The 20,471-nt window shown below is 39.5% G+C and overlaps 1 protein-coding gene across 7 annotated transcripts in view; it reads right to left on the reverse strand.

Annotated features, from left to right (window-relative positions):
* LOC102798904 (solute carrier family 12 member 7-like) overlaps nt 1–20,471 on the reverse strand; it is a 79,766-nt gene that overhangs the window by 33,807 nt on the left and 25,488 nt on the right. For 6 of the 7 annotated variants that reach the window (XM_006809825.3, XM_006809823.3, XM_006809822.3 and 3 more), the window contains exon 2: nt 6–97. In XM_006809825.3, coding sequence (XP_006809888.2) covers nt 6–97 — 92 coding nt within the window. Of the gene's footprint in view, nt 1–5; nt 98–7,468; nt 7,693–20,471 lie in introns of those variants that run through there. The other variant, XM_006809826.3, reaches the window with a different exon arrangement.

Genomic DNA, 20,471 nt, shown 5'->3' on the forward strand with positions numbered 1-20,471 from the left:
GTTACCTCAAAAAGTGCCATGTTGGTGCCATCGTAGCTGTTGCCTTTGTCGTCTGTGTTGTTGATAAAAGGACTGTTTTCCTTTGGGACTCCATGACCTGTAGAAACACAGTTTTCTCGTTATGTGAAATGCAGAGGAGGTTTAACACATCGTGTAAACAAAACTCAATATAACCAGTGACTGGAAAACAATTGCTGTAAGAACCACAGTACATAATAATGCTGTTCATGGATCTTCATCCTGACAATGTTCAGTGGAAGTAAAGAAAACTTCAGCTGGTTGCTTATGCAAATCATTATCACATATTTCCATTTGTACGGCGTTCCTCTTCTTATATCCAAGAACTTCCTGACAGTTTGGTTGACTCAGTGAATTCAAAATAAAGGGGACTGCCACAAATGTCATGTCACCACGCTGGTAGCAGAAAAACACTGAATGGGAGAAGCCAGAAAGATCTTTTAAGAAGACAATGAAACTATTCTCCACTAGTAAAGCCATTGCAGATGGTGTTATCTCTGAAAAAATATGATAAATTACCTTGGACAAGTACTTATACCAAGTAGGGCTGGGCCATATCATACCGTTCACGGTAATACCGGTATAATGTTGGGAAATGATAAGAAAATGAAATATCAGGATAGAATATGGGTAAAACACGCGTGCGCAGTGCCTTTGTTTTCATACACACATGGCGGAAAAAGGATGGTGGCGAGGGAGAATGAGAAGGGCAAAAACGGATCGTTGAATGAAACAGATGAACCAGAATTGGTTTGTAAAAATGCTGCAACTTCAGTGGTGTGGAACTGGTTTAGTTTTCGTCCATCAGATACACAACAAAGCACTATTTTTGGTAGAGCATGCTAGCGGGGCGTCGTTATTAGCGAGTTTTTTGGAAAATACGGCGCATTTAAAATCAATCCTTTGATTTTTCTGAAAATCGACAGTGCCCCTTATAATCCCATGTGCCTTATGTATGAATTCTGGTTGTGTTTACTGACCTCAAAACTGTTTTATGTGGTACACAGCGCTGGAAAATCTGTCAAATGTTTCAGTACAACTTTGCTAATCTACGAACCCGCACAGCTTGATGGATTGTCGGAGCATTACGGCTATCGTAGGCAGGCACCTCGCGGAGTGATACGTACTGTGCTTCAACATAATATTACCGTATTGTGTGTGTATAACCTCTTTTTAAGTTTTGTGGGTATTCTACATGGTTATGCTGAGGATATGTCGGCCAGTTTCCACTGGAGATGCCTTTTGGTTAAACTGTCAGCAAGGAATTTGCATTTGCAGTGTTAATTTTTTATATAACTTTAATGCACATAAAAAAGCTGCTTGTTTAAGTGAAAATACATTGATGGGTTTGTTATTTTTTTTGCACTAATAAAGTTTTGGAGTTGTAAAGTATTTTGTCTAGTGTCACTTATATCGTCAGTTATATTGTTATCTCAAATTTTCAAATGTATATCGTGATAAATATTTTTGGTCATATCGCCCTGCTCTAATTCCAAGACATCTCGTCCATGTAACATCTAAAGTTGTTAAACGGAGGTCATTATTCAGTTCATTATTCAAAAAGTTCATTATTTGCTGAGGTGCTCCCTGAAGATCTCTCAAGAAGGTTTTTTTTTTTTTGGAACAGGTTCAATAAGACTCGAATTTTGTTTGACAGTACAGTCTATTAGAACACGCCTGTAACCATCCATCCTGAGGACGGGGCAAGGTTTGTATTTTCATCCTACTGAAAAAAAACAATCCAACAGGTGGACGTGATTCCATCTAAAATTAATACATTACTTGTTATATTCAGTGGCTCCTGCTAACAATTGTTACCTGATGTAATGAGTCTTATTTCTTTTTTGGACATACACTAAACCCACTTTGGCGTCATGCATCTGACTCTCACATCATTGCATTTTTAATAACCCACATCCATAAATAATTTATACCTAAACTAGAAATGAAGTCTTACTCTGTAAGTGCAAGTTAGCAAAGGACAGTGAGAATATAGATGGAAAGACTAATATCAAAGACATTACTACAGATCACACAAAACATATTTCGTATTCTTAAAAAATACATAACAGTGCAACCAAGAGTTGTGTTGGATATTTTCTCACTAAATACACAACACAAGTATTGGTTCCCATGTTTTTCCTCATCAAGATTAATAACACGGGTTATTTTATGGTCTGTAGCAGAGGTTTTTGAAACACGCTGTCTTTCCTCTGTGTCTACTTTGTCAACTGCATGATGAATCTTGTAGTTGTTCTGTATTACCCACAGCGACCCAGCCGTCTTCAGAAGGGACATTCTAGCACCAAGCTGAGAACCACGTCTTTGCTGCTTGGGCCGACAAACTACACAGCAATGCACGGAACCAAAGTTTTTGAATGAACGGACACCTTAGAGCGCAGGGTGTGATGGTGTGTGAAATCCAGATAAATGTGATAAATAAAGATCATCTCAGAGAGAGAGATTGTGTGAGTGTGTGCATGCCATTCCATTAGTTTAATTTGCAGGTAATTACATTATAGTGTCAGAAATATTAAAGTGAGGAGGAGTGAACAGACGTTTAAGCAGTTGAAGCCTGCTGTGCAGAGACTAAAACAGTCAAAAATAGGTTGTGTGTTTATGACCAATAAAACGCTATAAATAAAGTCCAATGAGGCAAAAAATGAAGCAATAAATATAAGCTTCAAATGGAACTCAAGAAAAATAAACAGAGGTGGCATGTGTAGAGTTCATACCAACGCACCCACGCAGAACAAACCCACGACAGAAAACAGAAAAATTAAGTGGACAACTCCTTTATATCCCGACACAAAAAATGCAGCAAACTATGTTTTTCACAAAAAGCCACACCACTTCAAATGCTGCTTTCATGCATGCACACATAAACTGAGGTCAATTCTATCTGGGCGAAGACTATGCAAGTGACAACTGGAGTCTTTTTAAGCACTCCAGCTCATTAGTTTTAACTTAAGAAGTTAAAGGGTCACAAATTGATCACTTTTAAAAAAGAAGATGCTTATATTTTAATACAGAGGTAAAAGATGAATTGATGTTATTAAATTATGCAGGAAAGCAGAAGATCTGCTTATATTTGGCTTTTTTTTTTAACTGAAACATGCAAAGGTCAGTATTAATACTGAGTGGATTCAAATGTAAATATGTGTAAATAAAGTTGCTGTTTGAAGCTCCACAGTATAAAATGAATCTATTCTACTTAAAAATAACACAACTGTCTGTGATGAGCCTATCCAGAGCAAAACAGCTGAAGTTTAAACACTGGCCCAAAAATAAGTGCACTGCATCTCTCCAGCTGTTTAGATTGATAGTTCGCAACCAGTCAGTGCTGGGCCTCTTCCATTCATCAGTGGAGCTGCCTACTGCAGCGGGGATTTCACAAGTAACTTTTGCTGCTTGATCCAGCTGCTGGGGGAATAAGAGGCTTGTAGAGTGGCTTAGCCCGTTGGTAATCACAGAGAAAGTCATTACGTCCTTGTACTGTGACACTCTGTAAAAGAGCGTTCTATGTGGGACAGCACGTAGAGAACATCAGGGAGGGACACAATATTTCACAGAGTGTGGAATGAATGAATTTAAGGCAAAGCACGAAGCAAGTGAAGGTAAAGGTGAGTCAGCCTTAGCCAGTCATCACTTAGCTATTCTTTGCAGTGCTACACGCCACCGGTAATCATTGTCTTAAATGACTCTGGCTAAATCCTCTTTGAGACCAGGCAGCAGGCTAAAACTGTCAATGTTTCCAAATCAGGTGAGGTTTCTGTTTTAAGTCCATATGTAATGTGGTTAAGACGTCAGTCAGGAAGTGAAGAGAACCGTTCACCTGTTCTCAAGTGAAGGAGGGATCTTTGGTAATACAATCCCACGCTGCACTTAAGACACCCTCATGGACTTTTCAAAGGCATCTAATTTCTCTAATATACAGGTATCAAGCCAAGATTGTCTTATGAAGTACTTTCAACGTCAAGAATGTTCAGGATTTTTTGTGATTTGAAAAGTGTAAAATAGCTATGAATGTTTGAATACACAATAAAGACAGTGAGTTGATTTATCAGTTTAACTGCATGGTTGTAGCTTTCCGAACGATGTTATCTGCAGCGTGTGAAGTGATGTCTTTAAGGTTATTTAATAAAAACAATATACATAAAAACTATCAAGGGGCTTTACCCCTTCTTTACTACAAGCCAACAGAAACTAGAGAGACTTTCTGCATTATTATAAACTTTTGTTCATTTATGCATCCATTTTTCTTTGCTTCTTTATCTGGATCACATTGTTGTGTCTGACATGAATACTGATGTCATCTGTTAATTAAATCTGCAATCTCATGCTCCTTTGTTCTAAAAATATCTCAACCAGTCCGTGTGGGGCGAAATCACAAGGACAAATACAGGGGATTCAACAGAAGATGAAGATTATCTGCACATGTCCCTCTGTCTTAAGTATAATCTGGAATGGTTTAGCGCAAATGTCACTGTATGTGTGTGAGTGTGCTTGCATGGAGGGGTCCACAGGCACATGGTCGAGATTCGCATACAGTCATGGTGTGAACAGATGTTGGCCTCTGTTCACATTGCAGAAGTTGCCATCTATCTTGGACTAATTCACCCTGCTTTCAGTTATCTTATGTTTTTGTTTAAATATGATCAGATCCCATTTGATTGCAGTCTAATCCTAAATTTCGTGTGAATCGTATCATCAACCATATCATAAAGAAACAAATAAGCAAAAGTCTTGTTCTGGTTCTTTCCTCTTTATTTTTGCTTGAAACTAAAGCATCATGATGACTGTAGCGTTTCAAATGAGCTTTATAAATAAACCTGCCTTACCCCAAACTACCCCTTTGTTTGGGTAATCATTCCACCAAGATGGCAGCATTATTTACATTATTACCCATCCTGCTTTGCTGACGCAAAGTCCTTACATCATCTGTTCTCAAGTCAGCTCAAGATTGCTGATGGTGCACTGCAATCTAGTTCAAAAGGAGCAAAGGATGTAAATGTTTGCAAATATGCACCTGTGAGGAAAAAGCCAGCCAGTGCTACATGTAAAAAAAAAAAAGGAGGAGGAGGAATGTGGACACATGAATAACCAGATCAGCAGTTTACAGTGAAGTGTCAAAGCAAAGGTTATAGCATGTCAAACAAAGGACAAACACGGTTATGCTCAGCTGATATTCCTCGTCTGGATGCTCCTCTTATGATTATCCATTTATGTAACCATAGTAGCCCCTAAACACACATTCATCTCGCCCAGCATTAGAGGATTAAACCAAACAAAACCAACATCAGTGTCCAACCTTCACTATATTTAAATAATTACAGCAAAGAAAGCAAGAGTCTCCTGCCAACCATAGCCTAAAAACTGTTCCTGCCTGATCTGTTCACTGTGTAACCCTGCCTTCATCACACAGGTCATCCAAATCTTCTGTAATGTTTACTCTCACACACTCATTAATCCCCCCTCATTTCCATCCAGAACAAGCAGATGTTTTCATCCAAACAGGCAGTGTCTCAACCAAACATACTACAAGGCACCAAAAAAAGCAGATACAGCAGACAGAACATGTAAGGTACGTCCCGGTGAATGGAGCAGACCAGCTTGCAGTTAAAGAGCTGCATATTCAATCAGAGCTGGTACAGACTAAGTAAGAGCAACCAGGTACAAGAACGTGTCCCTAACCCTGCATTAGCTCATGTTACAGCGAGACACTAAAGCTACAAATACTGCAAATGTTCAATTTGCAGTATTGAGCAGCACACTTTAAAAAGTGAGCTTTAAGTAGTAGAATTATTTGTGATGATTACTGCAGTTTTCCCTCATACACTGATGGCAAAATGATTCAAATGTAAGAAAGAAAGATTGGGATTTGAGCAATAAAAAAAACATAAGGAACGAGCAGGCTGAAGCCTCTTGTGTAATGTGTGATGAATGAATGCAGGTGGGTTTGATGGTTAAAGCTTGTGTGTTTGTGTGCATGATCCACTTTTGCAGGTGCCGAGGACAGACTGCTGGTGCTATAGCGCATTATGTGACCTCAGCAAATGCAACATTGCTGAAGGGCATATATAATTGGGGCTAACTAAATGGAAATATAGAAAGGTTAAATTAACCGCCCAAGTAGCAAAAACCATCATGCCCCTTATCTCCAATGCTTTCAAGGTGGACAGAAACCTTTGGCATGAGCTAAAGCTTGCTAACAACACACACTAACTGCCAAGAAACATTTGAATCAGCTCAGGAAAAAATTATGTTTGGCTTTGTTTTGTGTTTCAGCAGCGAAATAAAATTGTATTTAAGACATTAACACTTAGTGAGAAATACATTTGAGTGGATTAGAGCTCATAAATTAATTTGAAGTGGCACACACCTACGCATGCAAGAGCAAACCTTGTGGCCACCATTACTTTTTGGATGATACTCATGAAAGCTGCAGGACACAGGAGGTTAAGAGCAGGATAAACAGTCCAGATGGTTACATGCTAGACTGCCCCCAACATCTGCAATTCCAAACTCATTGTTTTACATCACAGTCAGCGTTGTTACATAACAGAGTGGGATTCCCTGATTGTGCCACCGTGCTCTGCACAGTTGAAGACGGTTAGAGGCAGCTCGATGTTTCTCTCAAACAGTCAGTCGTCTTTCAGCTCCCCTCTGTTCAGAAGCCACGGCTAAAGTTAGACTCCATCAGCACTCTGCTACTTACTCCAAATATATGTGCAGGTACACTGAGGATGTGCTAATGGCTAGGCTCAGCCTCTATATTCACTGTGGTAATAAATGACCATGCATCCTATTTATAACCACTAAGCCGTCCGCTGTGATGACGCTGTAAGCTGCCTAACACTGTCAGTGTTAGCCCGTGGCTCAATGTACTATGGTGGGCAGAAAAAGACACAAAAGTTTTTAAAAAATCAATACCGAGAGAGAATATCAGATATTCAAAAATTACAAGTCAAAAATCTATTTTTTAGCCTGTGGTTAATGCATAAAAAAGATTCCATTACTGACCCCAAGATTAGGAAAGAGCAGAAACAAGAAGGAACTTATATTTTTATGCACCTTTGCTGGATGTCAGTGCATTTATTTTTAGGGCAAATTTCTAAACTCTGCTTGGGAAAGTTTGTGCCATGCTCCGCCCATCAATTCCCACACTTTACAGGAATTTATTTAAAATATTGAGATTTTTGATTTTGTGAGTCTCAAAACAAAAAAACCCAACAACAATAAAGGAGTAAAGCATCTTGATCACTTAAATTCACACTGAATACAGAGAAAGCGAGACACTACGACCTCTGTTGAACCCAAATTTATACCTCTGAAGATATATATGCACGTTACACACTGAACCAATTCTTCACAATATAATCACAATTTATCAGTGCAGCGACCGTGGAGGTAGAAAACGGCTTTTAAGAAGGAGTGAAGATAAACTTACCCTTCTGTCGAGACCCTCCCCTGTGCTCCATCCTGAGGAGCGGGGCTAAAAAGAAGGGCGGGAAGGGGGCTGGGTTCCTAGCAGTGGTCCCTGTGAAACTCCAGTAGTACAGGGCTCAAAGTAGAAAGATATTGCCAGTGAGGTGCTGAAGTCAGGAATGCTGCCCAGAGCTGTGTGGATAACGTGAGGATCAGCTATTTCTGTGACAGTGTGTGGGTGCTTGTGTGTGTGAAAAGTGGCCTGTGACGACGACGATCAGCGACATCAGCCATGCATCACAAAGCACCCTCACCCTCCTGCTGACAGACCGGCAAGCACACATGTCCAAGTGTGCGCACACACACACACACACACACACACACACTCACAAGTTCTCTCACTCAACCTTGCTAAGCTACTGATCACTGTGTGTGCATGTATGAACACACACACAAAATGGGGAGGAGCAAAGAAAGTAAGCACAGCATGCAGAAGCTTACAGTCTGGAGTAAAACAGAGAGATTGGTTTAGGTTAGTGGAGCTGGAGGAAGAAGGAAGGATGGATGAGTCAAAGTGCTCTCAGCCTCCCTCTCTCGCACACACACAGCAAAGAGGAAAGATACAAAAATCCTTTCCCCCCGTTAATAAAAAGCACATTTGTGGTGCTGACAGAGCAGAATTACCACATGCCCTCTGAAATGAGAGCTGTGCAGTACATTGTTCTGAATCGATTCGTGTTTACCGATTTAATCTACAGGTACAGGGCTGACCTCCTGCCTGACCTTCAGGGTGTCACAAACATTGCATTGATCAGCACAGTATGAGACACACATTTTCATATCTTATTCAGGACATCTAATTGATGTAATGCTTTCCCTAGCCACTTACCCTAACCATGAAAAGGTTCATACCTAACCCTAAGTCTAAACATAACCATAACCTAATTGTAACCTTGACACTAAAACCATATTTTGAGCCTCAAAAATACCTTCGAACTCATGGGGACAGGCACTTTGTCCCCATAAGTGTCTGTTGTACCCCACAGGTATATAATTTTCTGTCCTCACAAAGATGTCTAAACATGTAGCAATAAAATCACCTTAATCTGTAAATTGGCTTTGGGGACCTGGGCGGGGTCACCTTCCTTTTAACCCTTATGTTGTAGACTATGATGTAACACACACACACACACACATACACACTAAGAAATTCTTTACCATAAAAACAGATGCCATTAAATTTTTTATTCCCCCCTGTATTTAATTTCTGAATTAGCAAATAACTTGTTCAGTTTTTCAGAAAGAAAAATTATCTGAAAATGATCATGCATCAATGAATATATGTAATATATATACACATACATATATAGATATCTCTTTTTTAACATTGGCCAACCAGAGGTGAGTGCTTTCAAAGCACCACACTTTAGTGTCATGCATACTTAATCTAAGATCAGGTTAAGCTAGACATCAGCTGGAAAGAGTCAAAGGTGTGCTACAGCCCCACAAACCGGACAGACAATGGCAGAAACAGCTCTGCCCCAGCTATTACCTTGAACCCCGGTCAACCTAGAACCCTGCTGTCTTCCTTTGTACTGACTGCCCATTAATCTCTTTGTACAAGAGCATGTGAAATGGGCACTAATCACTTAACCAGATTAGGCTAATCCTGAACTTTTTATAAAACAGAAGTCAGTTGAGGAAGATATGGCTTTAAAGTCAGCAGGCAAAGTGAAGGTCTACTTGTGCTGTCTAGCCACATTCAGATGAATCAGTAAGAATCAGATCAGTGTTGCTTGCCAGCCTCGTATACGTTAACTGCTGGTCAGATTACTTGCAGAGGATCAATGTAGAGTCATCAGCCATGGACAACTACAATACACCAGTTTAAGGAGCAGTTTGTGAATAACAACTTAAAAGGACAGAAAAAAAACACGTAGACTTCCTCGCTGTTACAAGCAGAGTTCAGTCATCTTTCAGCAGACAAAACTGAACATCTGCTGTCAGCATCATTAAACTGGCGAAGCAGAGCTTAAAGAGAGGCTATCAAATCACACAGTAAGAAGATTTTGGTCGTATCAAGCTCCACTTGGTTTGATATCAGATGGATGCTGTTACTTTGTGTGTGTGTGTGTGTGCGTGCGTTTAAGTGTCTCCGTGTTATATTTAATGATATTCTAAGCGTCTAAACCTGTCAGGTAAACAAACTGCTCTGCTGGGCAACACAAAGCATGGACACGAAGGACAGAATGTGTGAACGTGTCGCATTATACGCAGAGAAGACTATAGAGCGCTGTCCAAACTTAAAGCTTTAAGCTAAAAAAGCCTAAATGACCCTCTGTGGTGTGAAGTCAGCAGATCCCGAATTAAACTTTTCTCAACTGTCAAGCAACGACCAATGACAGCAGATGATCCTGTTGACAAATGACAGGGTATTAAATACTTCACAGGGTTACAAAGGCAAACAGAGCTGGGAACATCAATTAGTAACCAACCAACAGCTACACAAATGATGTGCAAACCTTTCTGTGAGGGCTCTCCTTAACGCTAAAGACTTCAACCGTGTAGCTGCATGTTTCTAAAAGCCAAGCGTTTACATTTGTTTTCATCCTTGATCTGCAAAATCTTTCATAACTATTGTTCTTTTATGGACAAGAACAAAATCTAAATATAGTACTACTGTAGGAGGGCTGACGTAATCTTGTCCATGTTGGTTATTTTTTTTAATTTTTAAGTTCTGTTAATACTCTCCCCAGTATGTAGTAGTAATACCTTTTTTAGTCACTTTTCAAAACACTGAAGGACACCTTAGAAGCCATTAAATAACAAAATCACACTATAGATAAAAACAGTTGGAATAAACAGTAGACTTAAAAGTCAACACTGACCATAATGGGCAAGCTTAAAAGATGTTTCAATCACATATTCCCCAAATACAGGTATTCTGTTTTAGCGTTAGAAGCACTTAGACACAACCTGTCACTTCAAACCGTTACTGGAATAGATAACTGTTCACGTGTTGGCTGGTTTACATGCACACTGTATTTCACACATAGCTTACAGACACTGACTTTGTGGTGATTAAATACAGCAGTTAGAAAAATCAGATGCTACTACATGTAAAGTGTCTGTCACAGTCAGTCACATAGTCTGTGCCAACCATCCTCTCCTGATGAAAGGTACAAATGATCAAGTCCACTCTTCTCCAGAGGGTGTCACTGTCTCACAATATGAAGCAAACGGCATGTGCTTGAAGGTGGACGTGTACATGCTGCCTTTCTACATGAGAAACTGTAAATGCAATTGGTAAGACATTCTGGGATTTCATCTTGAACCACAAAATCCTCTCTAATATCCTCCTAAGGCCGCTTTAAATGTAACCAAGGTGATTTACAAGAATATTAAATGGTTGTTCTACTGCCAGCATCTGGTTCCTAGAATATGAGAATGTTCAATATGGGGGATAATGGTAGATATTTAAACTGATATTACAACAAAAGGCTGTTAATATGAAAAGATATTTTATGTATTATGTCAAAATGTGTTTGGTGAGCATCCATTACTTGCAAGGAAGGTGATGCTACATCATCAACACAGAGAAACGGTATCTTTAAAAGTACACAAATAGGCACCTTTCACGTAATGTCTAACACAAACACACACACACATCTTTTATGAGGTTACCAAATGTTTTTAGGCTTTGCAATATTTTAAATAAAAAATGGAAGCCCACTTTTATGACTTCAATTTGCCACTTCAAATAATTCTTTGTTTGTTTCCACCATGTATCTGGTAAACAGTTAGTAATGAAACAATTAGTCAGCAGAGATTTACTCCACGCTGATAGTAACAGAAAAGCAGGCAGTTTGCAGCTGCCTAACGCATTTGATAATGGAAACAATGTCAAATCAATAGCAGTGACCCAAAATTACTTAATTGTGAGAAACCCACACGCCCAAGAGGGAGCACTCTGGGAGCTGTTCAAATGTGGCTGGACTCTAACCAGACCTTTACCAAAGCATTCCTTTCATGTTTATTGGTCTGTTTGTGCTAGGAACATGAAAGTCATAGTGGTGCACACCCATAATCTGCAGAATGTAAGCACATGAAAAATGGTTTGCCAGTAAAAATGTGCCAAAGCGTAACGCAGCTCACAAGATTGGTTGGAAAAATAAACCCAAAAAAGTCAGTAAATACTGGATTTAAACATCATATAAAGTTGACTTTTTGGTTGGATGTCACTGTAAGAGCAGTGTAACGGTTGTAAACATGACACACTGATACATAGCTGGAGGAATTCATTAACGGTGTTTATTTATTTCATTAAATAAATTAAAATACCATGGGAATATGAACAGCAGAGGTCATAGTAGCTGAATAAACTTACATTAAATCATCTCAACCAAAAATAAATAAAACCCAACACTATGCTTGATAAATCTACCTCCTAACTGAAAACAAGATGGGAAAAAAAATTAGTGCAACCGTTCTGCAAACAGTTGCAGTCCGACTTGCACCAACTGCCGTCGCTCTCAAAGACATTGAAGATTTGCAAATAAATGTTATAAATGCAGACAGATACACTCATGCGGTGTGATGACATTGTTAATGAGCACAACTCAACTGGATGTACTCTGGTTATATTCCAGCAAAACTGTTTATGTAGACAACAACAGATATGTGCTTTTCTTACAGTTAATTGCTGTATTATAAGAAACGGATTGCATGCAATTGCCAACCTGACCCTATTCAATCCCAACCTGACAGGAGACTGACTCTGTCTTATGGCAACATTGATGACAGGCTTTAGTGACAGTATTGGTGTGCTTGACAATCTCATAACTGACATAACTGAAGTGAGATAGCTTTATCTTTCTGGATAAAACAGATACTGATTAAGTTCAACTTTGAGGACATAATTTGAGTTAAGTACTGTGATAATATCCTATTGTAGGGTGTCTGGTGATTCCATTCTCTAAAATGTACCATGTTTGTGAAGGCTAAGCGCTTATGCCAGGGATGGGGAACTCAAGGCATCAAGGGCCGGTGTCCTGAAGATTTTAGATGTGTCCTTGATCCAACACAGCTGATTTAAAAGGCTAAATTACGTCCTCAACATATCTTGAAGTTCTCCAGAAGCCTGGTAATGAACTAATCGTTTGAATCAGGTGTATTGATCCAGGGTGATATCTAAAAACTGGAGGACACTGGCCCTTGTGGCCTGGAGTTCCCCTACCCAGGCTTATGCAAATAAAAGCTACTATAGCTGATAGCAACAGTAGATAGAGGAGAAAATAGGCATCTAACTTGTGCGTGCTTATTAGTAAAGGACTTATCTGAGGTACCATATTTAGAGTAGAGAACTGGTGAGGACAAGATATCTGAGACGGAAATGGAGGGCAGTAGTCGGAGAGTAGGACTATCTGGATAATCAATCAGCAGAATGAAATTTTCCATTTGGCTCGAGTGCTCAACATACATAAAAGAATGAACATATATTAGTGGTTCACTCTTTCATACACCCAAAAGAGCTATGGAAGCTCTCCTATTACAGACAATGTGATCCTCTGGTCATAATGTTGCATGTGTGTTTTATGTAGGATATTTTTCTTCATATATATATATGGCCCAAATGGATTCTTTTAAGTTGTTATGTTTGATAATCTCAACATTGTCTTTAGTATACGCACAGAAAACATTCTATTGTTTCCTTCACTTCCACACATTTGTACAAAAATCAGTAAACTTTATATAGTTTTTACATTTTCATCTATAAATGTCAATTCTTCCATTTTTCCTCTAATTCATCACACGCCCATTACAATATCACACCACAGAGTTCAGCACACAACACAGTCCACTCTGGAAAAAAAAGACTGTATCCAGGAATTAAAGGGGAATTTGAGGATAAAGTTGTTTATATTAAACACCTGCTCGTGAGTGATCGTCTATGGATGCTCCAGAAAGTATTCCCAAACCGCCTTTAAGGTGGAGATAATTCCAAGAAAACAATCATAAGAGTTTCTATTGTCAAGAGATTTGTTTTTACGATTTTTTTTCATCATCCGAATTTAGGGTGGAAATGCATACAGTGTGTAAACAGTGACTGGTTGTTTTGATGGGGACATCAGGACAAAGTCATGGGGCTAAGACAAACATACTGCTGGAGTTGAGCAACATTGTGTAGTTTAGCTGTACACATACTTTGCACTAGAGCTGGGCGATAGAACGATAACGATATGTATTGCGAAATAACTTTCTCGATAGAAAAATGAAACTATTGCGATAGACCTCATCTCTCTCTCTTCCTCTCTCATAAAAAATGAATAGCCAATACAAATCAAGTAGCGCAGAGCCGAACCAATCACACCCGCAGCGTCAAGTCACGTAACTTGTTACGTACAGCACAAGTGCCAAGCCGCACATGTGTATTTGTTTGGGAAGCAGCCAGCCGCCGTGCCGGTGTTTCAGATCTACTGGCGTTGGTCGAACAGATGTGTGGCAGAATTGCGTTTCAGGAGCTGCTACCGACAAACCAGCAAAAAAACGCCAAATGTGTCATCTGTGACACTTGTGAGGTTATCTCAAACACACTCCGTCAGTCTTGATGCTGTTGAACAACAAAATGTTTAAAAATGTGGCAAGTTTACCTGGTGATTGTCTCATGCGCGACGCAATCGCAAAAACAGCAAACAAGTAACACCACGCCGATGTTGTTCACAGGACAGCAAAAGTAAAAGATCGGGAGACTCTTGCCGTCGTTATCGTTCCCCTTGCACGTTTTATTTCTCCGGTCTCAGCGTTTTTCCTTCACAACTAAAGCGAGCAGTTTACTTTGTGCACTAACATGGACTTGAGTCAACCAGCACCACCTCTGGCCAAGTGCCACAACCTACAGCCAGATCAACTTGTGACACACATCTGCAGCACGTTTGAATTCGTTTCATGCACAACACATTTGTACCTTTCAATTGTCTCTGTTTGTGCGTCATGCAAATAAACCTTTGAAATGAATGAAATGACACTAATAATTCACTAGTGTTGTAACATCACATGTTGTTAGCGTAGTCTGTCTGTGTCTTTTCTCTGCGAACAAACATTTTAGACTTGGTTGTTATATACAGTCTGTATAAGTGTGGTCAATCTAATAAACATTTGTAAGGAGATGGCAGTTACAGCTGGTGATTAGTAATAAACAGTCAGACAATGACCCTGACAATCTCATTCAATCTGCACCTTCTGTGGAAAGTGGTACCACACAGTGTGTGTGGACTTCCCCTGTGCAGAAGGCGACTACAAATGTTGTGGTTGCTAAATAAACAGAAAAAATTGATCCCTGTTGTCTTTACTTACTGATTGTTTTTAGTGTTGACAATCCACATTGCTGCCATTGCATCTTTCAACATGTTTGTGGGTAGATCTGAATGTACCAGGGGTAAGTGCAGCCACTTAGCCTCTACTCAATGTGATCATAGCAGCAGGTGTAGATGTGTCACAAATTAATCTAGTAGTAGGCTATGGTATTTGGCCACAGGTGGCAGCAGTGGACTGACCTCCATTGGAGACTGCTCCAGCTGCTATGTGATAGTGGATCTGCTACAAATTGAAGATCATAAGCAAGTTTTGGAAATTAACCCTTGTATTATGTTGAAAAACATAAAAGTGACATTGATTTTGTTGCGGGTCATTTTGACCCGTACTGTGTAAATCCACTCAGAATTGTCAAAAAAACTGCAATAAAACAATAGCAACTTTATTTTCCATCAGATCAACATGTAGAACACAGACATACACAGTTAGACTTTCCATAACTATTTTTAGGAACAATTTGGAAAAGGTTTTTTGTTCTTACAAACACATTTCTTTTGAACTTGCCCAACGTTCTCAGTTTTTCAATGTTCAACATTTTCAGTTTTGTCCACATGATGGACAGAATGTAACTGTGTGCTTTCTGCAGATGTACTTCTTGCATTTCTCACACAAAATGCTTGTTTTAAAACATGAATCTTCCTAACTTAGATTTAAAACAAAAGATTACGTCTCCTCCAGACTCAAAAACAGATGACAAACCATTCGACACACCTGAGTCACTGACTTTCTTAAATCCACTCACTCTCACTGGCTGTTTATTACTAATCACTGTGTAACTGCTGTGAATTCACAGTAACTGCCATCTCCTTACAAATGTTCATTAGATTAACCACACTTATACAGACTGTATATAACTACCAACTCTCCAGCCATGTTGACGGATTGTCTATATTGGCTGGAAATATTCATTTCCTGAGAAAAGACACAGACAGACTCTGCTTACAGGATGTGATGTGACAACACTAATGAACTATTGATGTGTCATATTTGTCCAAAGCGTATTTCATTGTTATGGAAAAAGAGAATATTAAAATCATGATGAACAGGGGTGGTGATTTCTATGACTTTGTGTATATAATTTGGAATGTTGTACAAATGTAGGCCAATAAGAAATATATGATATCATTTCATTCATTTCAAAGGTTTATTTGCATGACGCACAAACAGAGACAATTGAAAGGTACAAATGTGTTGTGCATGAAACGAATTCAAACGTGCTGCAGATGTGTGTCACAAGTTGATCTGGCTGTAGGCTGTGGCACTTGGCCAGAGGTGGCGCTGGTTGACTCAAGTCCATGTTAGTGCACAAAGTAAACTGCTCACTTTAGTTGTGAAGGAAAAACGCTGAAACCGGAGAAATAAAACGTGCAAGGGGAACGATAACGACAGCAAGAGTCTCCCGATCGTTTACTTTTGCTGTCCTGTGAACAACATCGGCGTGGTGTTACTTGTTTGCTGTTTTTGCGATTGCGTCGCACATGAGACAATCACCAGGTAAACTTGCCACATTTTTAAACATTTTGTTGTTCAACAGCATCAAGACTGACGGAGTGTGTTTGAGATAACCTCACAAGTGTCACAGATGACACATTTGGCGTTTTTTTGCTGGTTTGTCGGTAGCAGCTCCTGAAACGCAATTCTGCCACACATCTGTTCGACCAACGCCAGTAGATCTAAACGCCAGTAGATCTGGAACACCGGCCGGGTAATGGAGGAAATGACTGTGCCAACTAAAGAAAAATCAACCGAGAGCTTGGGTGACCAAGTTACCGAAGAGAACACAGATGACGGTTCCAATGCCGGAGAGATTGTCGAAAGGAAAGGCCAGAGAAGTTCCATAGTGTGGAGGTATTTCGGCTATTTGAAGTCTGACAAAAAACAGTAACGCGCACTGTAAATTGTCCCGAAAGCATGTTCCCACAAAGTCTGGAAATACAACAAACATTTTTTATCACCTGAAGCAGTGCCACCCACGCTCAATCTCTGACTGAAAGCGCTAATTCGTCATCGAAAACAACCAGGGGAATCCCTGTGAAGCAGCAACAGTCAATTGAGTCGGCTTTCTCCAGCATCTTACCATATGACAAAAAAGCTAAGAGACATAGAAACATAACGAATGCCATAGCTTACTGTCTTGCTAAAGACATGCTACCAATAAACATGGTTGAAAATGAAGGATTCAAGCAGCTAATTGCATTTACGTGTAGACGAGAAAAACGGAGAAAGCGCAGCATCAAAGGTGTGCGCATTTTTTGACGTCACACTGTGCGCCACGTTATTGTTTCGGTGAAATGAATTTCTACAATACTATTACTGTTAATTGTACTCTCTGCAGTGTTTAAATGCTTACACACACAGTTACTGTCCCTCCACACATATGACTCGGTTCTGCTTCTATGCCCCAGCTTTGTTTACTTTTTCCCACCGAGGCTTCTAGACTTCTGATTGGCCAACATTTCTGCACGGTTAGGAATATATCGCCACCTGCTGCTTTGGCATGTTCCTAGCAGCGTTTTCCTTCATTTCTGCCTTTACGTGTGGACGGGATTATTTTTTAAAACGAAAACGGAAAATCTCCGTTTTCAAAAATACCCGTGTACGTGTGGACGTAGCCTTATTTTTAGCTTTAGCGGCTACCTTTTGTGTAGTTTGTAATATTTGCCTTTATTTTGCCTAAACTGAAGCCTCATTTTAAGTACATCTGCCCTGTTGAAATTATTATGGGAAATAAATATTTAAATCAAAACAAGCTGCTGATTATTTCACATTTTACTTGTGAGCAACAGCACATTTAAGACATGTGCTTACACTGTAATATTTTGTTTAGTGCTCCTTTATCGTGTTTGCTGGTTTTGAGCCGCTAATCTGTGCTGCTCCTGGTAGAATGCAGATTATTGTTGAAATGAACTGGTTGCATCCTGCTGTATAAATTAGAGCATATCACACTGTGATTGCAGCATCATGCTAACTTGCCCCATAGCCAATAAAATGAAAAAATCTTACCATCTTTATACAGTACGTGCACCGCTTATCCAATTCATTATTTAGGATTTCTATGACCAAAATAAAATTCCCTCCATCAATCATTTATCTCAATTATTCTCAAATTAATTTATGAAAAGTCTAAAGGCTGGCAATACGACAACAGACATCTTTAAACATACCTCAATCATATTCTTGATTTATCAAACTTGTATAAATCTAGAACAACTTGACAAGAAGCAGAGTTTACTACAGCCCTGTAATATTCAGAGATCAACTTTGCATTTAACAGGCTGTGATGAAAAATTTAGAGCACATCAACAGATGTGTTCTGTTAGTAAAAAACAGTAAAATTTTACTAACAGTAAAACTGTTAGTAAAATCTCACTATTTTGCTTGTGCTGTGCCAAAATCACTGCAAATGGACATTACATGCACTGGACATTTTGTCCTCATATATTGTGTCACATAATATCTAAAAGATTTTACGGCTATGGTACATGTCTTAGCAGCTTAAGATACAACTATTCCAACCGCATCACTCAGTTATTACAATGTACTTGTTTGAGAGTCTCTTTAAAGCATATTGTATGTGCTGCTTCCAGTGCGGCTAGCAATATAGGTAGTATGCAAGTATGGCAAATTAAAGAGTTAACAATATAATTAGAGACAAAAATACAGACTGCCACGTACAGCTTTAAAAAGAACCAGACCTGCTTGGAAATAAACAGGAAACACATGTCTGGGACAGATGGGCAAGCAGACCAACAGACAGAGGCAGCAACCCCAGGCATTTGGTATAATCACCTGTTTAGCTTGAACAAAACAGAAGTAAGGCTGGATTTTACCATAGCAGCTTTGAAAGCAAGTGATTTAAGACTGGGTCCAAACACCCACCACTTGCACTTCTACTACTATTACTACTGAAGCCATGAGCTACACCCCACATCCACCCTGTTATTTAATTACAAGGTGGGGCTTTGTCCCAAATCTGATAACCGAACTTAACATAACGAAAACTGAGGTTTGCATTTCACTACAAAGCCACACCGGTCAACTCCCACAGAATACTTGACTATTACATACACTCACTCAGAGTCCCACTCCACCCACTCCCACAGAGCCTGAGCTCATTCCTTCTGGAACGCTGTGTTCTGTTCAATACTGTATAACCTGTTCAGCAGGGAAAGTTACATACATGTACCTGTGATTTATTCATCTAAGTTAAAAGACCTTTTCAGCATGATACACTGTAAACTGAAGCTCATAACAGATCCTAAAATCTACCTAATTTGCTTGTTGCAGATGACATTTTAATTAAAAAAAATACTGTCACTGAAAAATAAAGACTACAGTAAGACAGTTGTTTTCGAAAACTATGACAAACTGGCTACAGGAATCGGTATATAGCCACAATCACATCACCAATTACTTTTGGAGTCTGCGATCTGAATAAAGGCATTTACACACCAAACAAAAAACTATTGGAAAATTCTGTCATTTAACTTGTATATACACACACCGAACATGCTACATTTTTCCGAAAAATCTTCTTCAAACAGACCTTAGGTTTATCTGATGGACTTCAGGTTTATCATACTCTCGTGAGAGGGCAGCAGCTAGGAGAATTTCATGGTTTGATTCTGGAGCTGAAGCAGCCAAGCCCTCAACTTTAATCATTACCTGTATCCAAAAGCACGACTTACAAAAAAAGTTCATCTCCCGTGCAGCTGGAGGAGGGGCAAACTTTCCCCCACAGACATTTTAATATGGGAATCTGGGGAGGCTAACTGGCCACAAGGGTGAATGCACTTTTTGGCACCTCCACAGTGGCTTCATTATTCAGGTCCAGGGGTTGGTGCTTGGGCCAAACAGAGACTATAGTTAAACCCAATCACACATGCTGACATCTCCTGCGCAAAAACAATTAAATGAACGGAAGAATCTTATAAGGGCAAGACTCAATTGCCCTTATAACAATTGTGCTTCAACACGTGGAAGCACATGAGAGACTCGGTTAATACGGAATAGGTCAGAATATTATTGTAGTACAGCTACGTCAAGTCGTGTCATTACTTTTTTTTAATAACATTGCTCTGTTCTTGAAAAAAAAGACAAGACAGTTTTACTCCACATCAACACCAGACCTACTAAAGCGGTTTTAAAAATAAATAAATCTTGTGTCTTCTAAGGAAAGCTTAATTGCAAATACAAGATGGAAAGGATGTACCACCTTACTAAGGCCTAAGGGGCTGAGCTGGTTCACTTTGGCTACATTAGTTAGCTTTACCTGGGAGGAATGAAACGTTTCCATTTCACTCTGACACAAGACTAAACCCACGTCTGTAAGTATTTCCTTTACGTTTTCAGTGCCCAGTGCGTGTATAAGAAGCATGCCTCTTATTTGTTTGTTTATGAGTAAAACTTTAATTCCAGGAGGGAACAGGAGATTCGAACATCAAGAAACAGAGAGGGAGAGTAGAACAAAGAGAGAATTCAGAGTGAATGAGAAAAACTTGAGCCCAGGACATTGCAGCATGGGGGTGGGGTCTCATCTCCCCTGACTAAGTCAGCGGAAAGCGGGCCAGCAACATAATCAATAACAGTGACTGCTATTTCACTCTGTCCTCCTTACACATTATATGTTTATGAGCTGACATGAGCTACACTAT

The sequence above is a fragment of the Neolamprologus brichardi genome, chromosome 9 (assembly GCF_056152115.1).
Source record: "Neolamprologus brichardi isolate AB-2024 chromosome 9, ASM5615211v1, whole genome shotgun sequence".
Classification (NCBI taxonomy): domain Eukaryota; kingdom Metazoa; phylum Chordata; class Actinopteri; order Cichliformes; family Cichlidae; genus Neolamprologus; species Neolamprologus brichardi.